At 41.1% G+C, this 10,489-nt stretch overlaps 1 protein-coding gene across 1 annotated transcript in view; it reads left to right on the forward strand.

Moving 5' to 3' along the window:
- Positions 1-9,514, forward strand: part of HIVEP1 (HIVEP zinc finger 1) — a 139,792-nt gene extending 130,278 nt beyond the window's left edge. The window contains exons 9-10 of the mRNA XM_089918173.1: positions 3,919-4,430; positions 6,026-9,514. Of these exons, the coding sequence (XP_089774299.1) occupies positions 3,919-4,430; positions 6,026-7,198 (1,685 nt within the window). The 3' untranslated portion in view covers positions 7,199-9,514. The remainder of the gene's footprint in view (positions 1-3,918; positions 4,431-6,025) is intronic.
- Positions 9,515-10,489: the final 975 nt, after the last annotated feature.

Genomic DNA, 10,489 nt, shown 5'->3' on the forward strand with positions numbered 1-10,489 from the left:
CTTAGGATTGTTGTATGTTTGTGGAAAGGTAACCCTTTTATCATTATGTAATGTTCCTGTTCATCCTTGATAATATTCCTTGTTTTGATGTCTGCTTTGTCTGATATTAGCATATAGTTTTTTCAGCTGTATTTTAGTTAATTTTTAAAGGTATATCTTTCTACAAACTTTACTTTCAATCTATTATGTCTTTATATTTAAAATGGATTTCTCATCCATAATATATACTTGGGACTTGCTTTTTTACCCAGTCTAGCAGTCTCTCTCTTTAAATTCATGTGTTAGACCCTTCCTTTTATTTTTATTTTTCATGTAGTTGGAATAAAATCTATCATCATGCCAGCTGTTTCCTATTTGCTTCATTTTTTCCTTCTTTTTATGCCTTAATTAAGCATTTTTATGGTTCTGTTTTTCTCCTCTGTTGACTTATTTGTGTCTTTTAAGAAAATTTAGTCATCTGCCTTCAAATAATATTCCATTCCTTTACATGTAGTGTAAAGACTTTATATAGCCGTGTATTCACAATTCCTTCTTTTCATCCTTTGTGCTATTATTGTCATACCATTTACATTTACACATGCTCTAAACATATAGCACATTTTTACTACTGTAGACATTAAATTATCTTTTAGAACAAGCAATTAAAATTTTTTTTAAATTTTATCTTCATTTATTGTATTTCCATTGCTTTTCTTTTTTGGGGGTAAATATGAGTTCCCATCTGATACCATATTCTCTGTGCCTAAAGAGCTTCCTTTAACATTTATTGTCAAGTAGGTCTGCTGGCAGTGGATCTCCTCAGTTTTTGTTTTCTAAGAAAGTCTGTACTTCTCTTTTATCTTTGAAAATTATTTTCAATGAGCATAGAACATAGAATTCTGGGGTTTTTTGGTTTTGCTTTTTTTTTTTCCATTTTCTTATCATTGTTACTGTGTTTTTCATTGCTAGCACTTCTCTTTTTTTTTTTTTTTTCATAGTTTCATCTCACAGATGAAATTCCCACTTGGTAGTATATATTGTTCACCTTTCTCGTTAGAGCCTTTAACATATTGGTCAATTATTTTAAATTCTCTGAAAGTTCTAACATCTATATCATATCTGACTGGTTCCGATTGCTTTTCCTCTTCTGCGTATGTTTTTTCTTGCCTTTTTGTATGCCTTGTAATTTTTGTTGAAAGCTAGACATCTTGCATAAGACAGTAGAGACTAATGTAAATGGTTTTTATGCCTAGCAAGGCCCTTTGTGTGGGAGTTAGAGCCTTTCTAGTCAAGAGTTGGACTGGGTTGGAGAGATTTGTTGTTGTTAAGGCTACCATCAGAGCACCAAAGCCTTCAGATTCCTATAGAGCCACTTCTGGTTTGGGGTGGGGGTTGGGTTATAAGAGAAATGCTTGTTCCTTTCCAGTTTTAGGTGTTTCCTTTGTGCTATGCCTCAGAGAGGGCGCTCTACACATTCTATTCTTCTCCTGGTCCTCTTTCAGCAGTATTTTGCTGTTACCTCTCATTTCAAGCTCCTTAACTTGGCATTAGGGGGTGAAGAGGAGGATGGGATGCCACCTCTGTTCTGATGCAGCCTCAGCCTTCTACGTGCACCATGTTCTCAGGTTTCTGGACTGTGGCCCTCTTGTTCTCCTTCCCTAGCTCAGCTGTTGTGGTGGACGCGGCTGGCAACCTTGTCCCTCCTTAAGGAGTAGAGTTGTGTTTTTTCTGTTATTCACTCCCTTTCCCTACTGCAGTAAGTTTTCACCAAAGTTCCCAAGGGCAGCAATGCTTGTTGCCCTCCTCTTCACAGGACAAAGTGTTTGTTCCCTAGTGGAGAGAGGGGAGAGGGACCTAGGGGGAGTTCCTTGCCCCTCCTAAATGCTGCTGCTGTCCCCCGGATCTGGACCACAATGGATACTTAGTGCTCTTTTCTGTGAGTGCTTGAATGGTGTTCATGACATAGAGCCTGCAAGAGAATGTAGCCCCAGAGGAGTCACACAGCCCTCCCAGCCCACGCTTGGCTCTAACCAGTCTGTCAACCATTTAGCTGACCTCCCCCGACCCGTGTCCTGCTGCATCTGCCCCAGATGACACAAGCATGTGTCTCCTCTCTTCCTACAGACACTGTCTCTAGAGTTTGGGCTGTTTGATTGCCTGGGAGTTCAACCTTATAATGGGTTTAAGGAAAGTCATAAATTTAAAGTTAGGCCTGTTATTTAAAAAAAAAAAGAAAGGAAGTAATAGCTTTTACGATAAAGCAAGTCTCACCCTAGTCAGGCTTTGTGGCAGGGTTGGCCTCTGATGAAATCAGCCTCCCTCTCCAGTAACCTGTTCCCTGTTGTCAGTCATCCAGTTTCTTCTGTTTTGTTTTGATTTTTTTTACTTTCTCCTTTGAAAGAAAAATTTTTTCTCATATTAAAATCTCTAAAAATACATCTGATTCGGCATTCATGTGGCAAATTCAAAATATATGGGGGATGACTCTCTAATTTTAGCATTTCAAACATCAGACAAGGTATCAGAGAGGGATCTGTGAGGCAGGAGGAGGCAGGGCATCTACCCGGAAATCACCCATTCCACGTCCAGCATGGGCATCTGGTGGGATCCAATAGATTGGTGTTATTTTATGTATGATTTTACAGCAAAATAGTAGAACCCATAAATCAAAAGACATGAAATCACATATTAAAGAAATCTAAATGTATATGTTTTCTGTTTGAATGTTTTAATTATAAAAGTAACATATGCTTGAGATTAAAAAAAACATAAAAGTTCTAGTCTGTTCTATCTCCTAGAAATAATCATCCTCAGATGTGTTGGTGTTGATGCTTCAAGACTTTTCTCTAAGAACTTATCTTTGTAATATAGAAAGAGTAGTAAATTAATATGCAAACCGGTTGGAAAACCCAGGAACTATACCTATTAATTATTTCTGTTTACGTTTTTTTCTCTTCAAAAAGAACATATAAATGCAGACTGTATCACAGCTAATTTGAACTTGGTCTGATGCCTTCTTTATTATAGCTCAGTGACAATGAACTGGGGTAGAGATTTTGCACTCCTCCTCCATTTAACTTTTTAAACTTTATTAGCTTTCTAAGGGAAAGTACCTCTAATTTTGCAAGATTTTGAGTAGATAAGTTTTTAAATCCAGTTTCACATGAGCTTATGAGATATCTGAAACTATTCCCTAGATTATCTTGAATATTCCTTGTTAAACATAGTCTCACATGACATTATAAGGCTGATATTAATGACTTTTAATTAATGTTCCCCTTCCTGTGAGAAGTGGGTTGAGTCATTATAGAAAAAAAATGATGGGAAAATTTAGTACCTTTCTCAGTTAAAAAAAAAAAAGTACAAGGATTAAATATTACAGAATATTACTACTCAGAGGACAGTGGAAATATACCTAAACTACTATTCAAATATAAAGGAAAATTATTCTGTTTGCAAATATGAAATACCATCATTTTTTTGGTTTTGTTTTCATTTGTTCAATAAAAGGGAGATACAAACAAGTAGATAGAGAAAAAGAGCTCAGAAAAAGAGTTGCAGTGAACTCTGTTAATTTTCTTTATATAGTTCAGTTTTCTTTTGCAGGTTTTACGAGTATAATATTTGAGGCCTTTATTTCTGGTTTTCGTTGTGTATCACCCTCTGCCTGTCTGCTCCCGCGAGGTTCATTTCACGTTCTGCATCCTTAACAAGCCTCCCTGGCCACGCCCCACTCTGTCGGCGCCTCACCCCTCTGATTCCTGCTGCACAGACTGACCTCCCCGTGTCATTCTCCTCGACTAAACTGTAGCCTTTTTATGGGTAGAGCCCTTGCCTTGAACATTCCTCACACTATTGCCAAGCTTATAAAAAAGAAAAGGTTGCATTCGACCACTTGCAAAACATTCTGTAACATACCCTCCCGGTTGTTTTTATCAGATGAAAAACAAAGATTCAGTTACGAGCGGTCTGGATATGATCTTGAAGAATCCGATGGCCCAGATGAGGACGAGAACGAGAACGAAGACGAGGATGAAGACAGCCAGGCCGAGTCGGTCCTGTCGGCAGCCCCCTCGGCCACGGCCAGCCCGCAGCGCCTTCCGGCTAGAAGCGGCCTCCAGGACTGTCGGGGTGCTGACGAGGACGTCAGGATTCCTGATTGCTTTTCTGGGGGACACACGGACCCGATGGATGTTCTCCCGAGAGCGTTGCCCACCAAGATGACCGTGCTTAGCACAGTGCAGTCGGACTACGGCGGGAAGCCGGGGTCTCCGGTTAGGACCAGGCAGCGGGCTGCGGGGGACGAGGGTGAGGCAGCCGCTCCTGGACACTCTGCCAGGTCACCCGAGGCTGCGCCCAGGTCCCCGTGTCACCAGATGTCTGTGGACTACCCCGAATCCGAAGAGATCCTGGGAAGTTCTGTGGCAGGAAAGGCTGTTGCTTTAACACAGGTAATAACTTGGTGGTTTTCTTTTTGTTTAATCTACTGAATATGGGGAACCTAATGACTTAAGAAATCAGTGCACTTAAATTACTCATTTACAGCTAAGTCAGTTTCTTTAACCTTATTTTTTTGTTTGATTTAAGGCCAAAGGACATTTATGTCCTTTGGATTCTTGTTAGGTATTTTAGTCAGAGTTCGTATATTGTATTATAAGTCTGTAAAAGAACGAGTATATTTACAGTATACTCATTTGTTATTATTTGGTTTTTTTAAAAAAAATCTTGGAATAAAAAATATGTGTGTGCCAACAGAGAATGTGAGTCTTGGGACCTACGTATTCCACTGTTTCCTCTGAGATGATCCTCCACTGGCATCGATGTGATGGATTTGCACTAAATTATCTGAACATTTTGCATTTTGCCCCTGTTAGCAGGCAGCTACCGGTTTCCATGGCAAAGTTAATGTGACCCAAAAAACGTATTAAGAAGTTCACTTTGCTTAAGTGATCAAATTGCTGTGACAGCTTAGGAAAGCTTCCTGCCCAAGAACTAGCTCAGGGCCAGACTCAGGCCTCGGGAAAGTCACCCTCCATGTGTGCTGTGAATGATTTCCTGCTTTTACAAACCCTGGTGGGCTTGTGAGGAATCCGTTCTTCTCTCTCATTGACAGTTCTCTTACCTCTGGTATGGATTGATAATTGTAATAGGATTTATTTCTAAATGCGGCAGATTTTTGGATTGCTGGGTATCACTGGAGAAAACTAAAAAGACTGTGAAAAGATTGGATTTCTGTAGCCTATCCTACATTAATATAATTTAAATTACGTTCCTATTTAAGTAACTAATTAAATTAGTATGTACATTAATGTAGTTCCATAATACGGATATACGGATATATCAAGAAAAAGCTAATATTTATATGATAATCTTGGGTGGAAGGGAGGATTGGTGAGATTTATCCCTTCTACTAACATTTCATTACTCTCACATTAGTCACCTGTGCTCTAACCTTCTCTATCCCCAAATCTCTCACACACGTGCCAATGGCTGGAAATCTGGTTTTCAGTAGACATTTCATACACTTAGAAAAAATGAACAAATGAAAACTGCAGACCTTTCCGTTAATGGCAGCTCTTTATTTCATAAATGGAGAGTCCTCCAGTTAATTTTCCCCCGTGAGTCGATACTCATAGCCAACTAATATCTCAGAATTTCTCAGTAACTCCTAATCTCTAAAATAGGGTGGAGCCGGTGGTGCCAGCAATAATAAAAACAACAACAATGGAAGAAGAATTATGGACCCCTCTCAGGGTTAATTTCAGTATAACTGAGATGATATCCAGGAAATTTGTTTGAAAAATGTAAAGTACTCTACAAAACTTGTTGCTGACCTTTGTAAAGAGATGAAGAGTGTAATAGGTTTTAAGTTGGAAATTTATTGTTTAAATCAAAATACAACTTTTAGCAAGCTTATCATTTTTATAAAATACAAGTGTACATACTTTTACCTCAGGAGGAATAGACTTTACAGGAGCTAAAAATTTTAGCTCAGTGACTAATAAGGAAGCTCTGCCATCAAGGACCGTTCCGTCTTGTCTTTTAGGGCCCATCATCCGTGAGCCTTCCTCCTCGGGGCATTGAGCGCAGCCCTCAGCCGGGAGGGGCACCTCCTTGCACGACCTCGCCTCGGCCCGGCGCTCAGGAGCCGAAGCAGCAAGCCACTCTCCATCCGCCTCCAGGCCTGCCTTCTCCCCAGACGCATCTGTTCAGCCACCTTCCTCTGCATTCCCAGCTGCAGTCAAGGACACCGTATAACATGCTTCCGGTCGGGGGGATCCAGGCGGTCCCTGCCGGCCTCACATACTCCACGTTCGTACCCATCCAAGCTGGGCCAGTGCAACTCACGATCCCCGCTGTCAACGTCATTCACAGAACTGTGGGCACCCCCGGGGACTTGACCGCCGAAGTGTCCAGCGCTACCAGCCCCTCCGGAGTGGCTGAATTGAGCAGCGTGGTGCCCTGTATTCCCATCGGCCAAATCCGCGTGCCGGGCCTGCAGAACCCGAGTCCGCCGGCCCTGCAGCCCCTGCCGGCACTGAGCATGGAGACCGTCAACATTTTAGGCCTGGCCAGCGCGAACCTCGGCCCGCAGGTGCGCCCGCCCGGGCTCGCTCTGAACGCCGCAGTGGGGCTGCAGGTGGTGACCGCCAACCCTTCCTCCCAGAGCGGCCCCGCCCCGCCGACCCCCATCCCGGGCCTCCAGATCCTGAACATCGCCTTGCCCACGCTGATCCCCTCCGTCGGCCAGGTCACCGTGGACGCCCAGGGAGCCCCCGAGAGGCCCGCTCCCCCAAACAGAGCCCGGGAGGCGCCGCCCAAGCAGCCCTCGGCCGCCGGTGCGCACACGGGCGGTGGGAGCGCGTCGCCGCAGGGCTCGCCCCGAGTTCCTCGGGAAAACGCACCGAAGGGTCTAGACCCACCTGCCCCGGCCAGAGACCACGCCAGGCGGGACGGCTCCAGTCGCCTGGACGCGGGGACGGCCGCTTCCGGGAATCACCCGAAGCCCCGGCACGAACTCCCTGCCGCTCCGGGCAAACCAGCATCCGGGCCCCCGCCGTCCGGCCGGCAGCCTCGCCCCCTGGACCGGGAGGGACCCGCGGCCCGGCCTCCGGCCCCGCCCCCGGCCCCGGCCCCGCCCCCGGCCCGGAGGCAGGCCGCGCGGTTCAGCGATGTGAGCAGCGACGAGGACGAGGACAGGCTCGTGATCGCAACCTAGGGGCGTTTTATTTGGGGGTTTGGGGTTTTGTTTGGGTTTTGGTTTTCTGGAATTTTTTTTTTTTTTTTATAGAACACTTACAGGTTTCTTTGAAAACCCTCCTTTCCTTAAAGCACATTTTTCTGACATAAACTCATGACTAATCTTTGTGCAATCATGAACTTTTGACCAATAATCGTTGTTTTGTGTCAGCTCCAGCCATTTTTGTACATGTTGTATAGACAATTGTGCCTTTTAGGAGTTTTATGTTTAGAGACTGTACAGATTGTTGAATATCTATATACATAAAATATATATTATATATGTATATGAAAACCAGGTAGTTATTTGTGTTTAGCAAAAAAACCTGTCAAATAAATCCAATGATTAAATTATATGTTGCACTGTTAAATATAAATTCTTATGGCTGTGGGACAGAGTTTCTGTGTATAAATTAGTACGTGAGCTCCATATTTATTGTATTCATATTAGTCTTTGAAAATGGGTCTGTCCTTCTTGCGTAAGACAGTAACTTTACACTTCAGACAGAGTTTCTGTGTTATGTTTCAGTAAAATATCGTTTACTGACTTTACAATCGCTTTAGTTGTGCTTTCTTTATGTCATGTAGGGGCCAGCAACCTACATTCGGAAGATAGCCCTAGGTTAACATTCCTTCTACACTCGCCCCCCTCCACCCGTATTTTTGAGAAATGGGGGCTTTATAGTGGTGTTACTGCTGTGTGAAACTCACTGAAATCCATTTAGCCAAGTGACCAATTTTTCCAGCTTGTGAGGAATAATTCTGTAGCTATTAACTTATGAGGAGATTCAGTACTTGAGAACACTTTCTGTAAGTATACATAGCATACGGACAGAAATGGGCAAAGTTCCTAAGGGTGAATATGACAGCTTCTGGGAATTGTAAATTAAGTTACAAAACAGTCGTCTGGAGAGCTCGGCTTGGGTGAGGTGCATGAAACCCCGTACCTCAGGTATCACCCCAGGTCTGGGCTTGAGCCTGGCCTCTTTTTTCCCTCAGCCCTGATCGTTATACCCGGAGACCTCTGTCCAGTACCAAACTACAGGGGGTCCGGGATTTACAGAAGATCCAAATTCAGACTTCAAAATTACTTCAGTTGACTCTTTAGAAATGATTACTCCCTGTCCTGAGAGGCTTAACTTATTCAGAAAAATGGGGAGGGTACCCACAATTACCACTGCAGTGATTTGCATTATTACCTGAGCATTGTAGGTGCTTCATTTGTGAAAAAAATATTTTAATGTTGGAATTTGAATACTTAGCACATCATTAAGGCAATGTGTTCATGTTTTTAAAGGCCTACGCTGTGAAGATTTCAGCAATACGAAGTTGGTGAGACAACAGTGCATGAGGGAAATACTCTAAGGAATTTGGAGTCCTCCTTTTAGCCAGCCCCTGCTTCAAATCTGGGACTTTGGGAAAAGTGCCTGTCATCTGGGCCTGCGGGCTCTAATCTAAATTATGATCTCTAAAATGTGCCCCAGTCCCAGTAGGCTGTGATAGATCAGTGATGCTTTTGATGCATGCTTCAATTTACATTTATACTTTTCCACAGATAGTAACAAAATTCTCAAAAACAATAAAACTACGTTTTATATTCCAAGATGTATTTGAAAAGAATTCTGGACACTCTGTCATAGGAATTGTATTGCACTAACAATAGAGTTGTTGAAAATGAGGTCCATTTTCTGTCAGATTTCTCAAAATAAGTTTTAACTTTGTGTCACACCTCTTATTACAATTTTGTTGCCTAAAATTCTAAAGCAGAATAATAAACATATTTTTGTTTCCTAATCACATTTTAGGTACATATGACTTATCTAAATTCAAAAGTAATGCTAAGAATTTTGGCATTGAGGGTTTTTTTTGTTTGTTTGTGTTTTAGTTTATATAAATAGAATTTTCTTAATTTGAAGAATTCCTGTATTTAACCAAATACTAAATGTTGTGATATGCTTGGATCCTCCCTTGAAAATTTCATAATGCCATAACATACCATAGGCTTATTTTGTACTCTTGACTTTTTAAGATTCATTACATTGTACACATATCTTTAGTATCACTGGCTATAATGCCTTCATGTGGCTTTCAAATATTTTGCTAGCATTTGAAATATGCAGCTAACTCAGAAACATTATCAAAGTTTGTGCCATTATATTTTGAAATAGTCCCGTGAACAAAATATAAGGGGATAATTTTGAACTGTTTCTCCAGAGTCTTCTTTTCCCAAGGAGCAAGTCATTCTCAGATATTAATGACTTACAAATAATGACTTGAATAAATTACTTGCAAGTAATCCAGAGAGCTGGGAAACTACATTTGACTCTTATTTTGTTGTACTCTCATGAAAGACCCAGGTCAGTAGAGAACTAGAATGCAAGGACCCAGCAAATCTCTTTAAATTATTATCAAAACAGGTGAAAACCATAATGTGAAACAACTTCAATATCTTCTTGTATGGATCCACTGAAACCATCAGAAGTGTCGGAAATAGCAAAAGAACAAAAGTTCATTTGTCTAGTTTTTAAAGATTAGTACATCTGTTTTATGAATGTTTGCTATGAGTTAACATAAATCAATGGCACTGAAGTAGCTTATTTTTATTCTCTAAGTTTTAGGCTACAGCAATAATTATTTCAGAATGAGATGATCAACTGATAATATTTATATAGAGATTTTGTTTCTCATCTTTTTTCATAATATAGGCATGATTTTCCTTTCACGGAAAAGGTATAAACAACACTTTTCTTATTAGTTGATCTCTGACCTGAATTTTAAATGGTGGGGCTTAACAAAGATTAGGGATCATTATTTTCCTTGGAAGACTGTCAAGATAGGTAACATTTCTTTCATGATGCGTGCTCAGGGCAAAGTACATGCTCTTCTTAACTTCTCTGTTTTTAGCATTACGTTTTAGGGTGAAGTTTGAGATCGACCTGAGATCATTTTGAGATCAAGCAACACCAGAAAGGTGACTTTCGTTGGAGTAGTTTTGTTTCCAAACCATCTATACATTCGAAACATGGGATATTAAATGTCCCTAAAATAAGAATCTTCTCCCAAACTGACTTCCCACGACTTAGGAGAATTATCTATTTAATATTCAATAAAGGTTATTGTGTGTATATATAATATATTTAATATATAATATGAATATGTATTTTAATGACAGTAACTCCTTGCTGTCATAACGCCCCAAAAATATGCAGGGAATAAATTTAAAGCGAGAATAGTAAAATATTTTTCTCTACAGATTGTATCATCTGAAAAT

This window comes from Delphinapterus leucas, chromosome 10, assembly GCF_059928025.1.
Source record: "Delphinapterus leucas isolate spDelLeu-1000000601 "Yukka" chromosome 10, BTC_Dleu_Yukka2, whole genome shotgun sequence".
Taxonomy (NCBI): domain Eukaryota; kingdom Metazoa; phylum Chordata; class Mammalia; order Artiodactyla; family Monodontidae; genus Delphinapterus; species Delphinapterus leucas.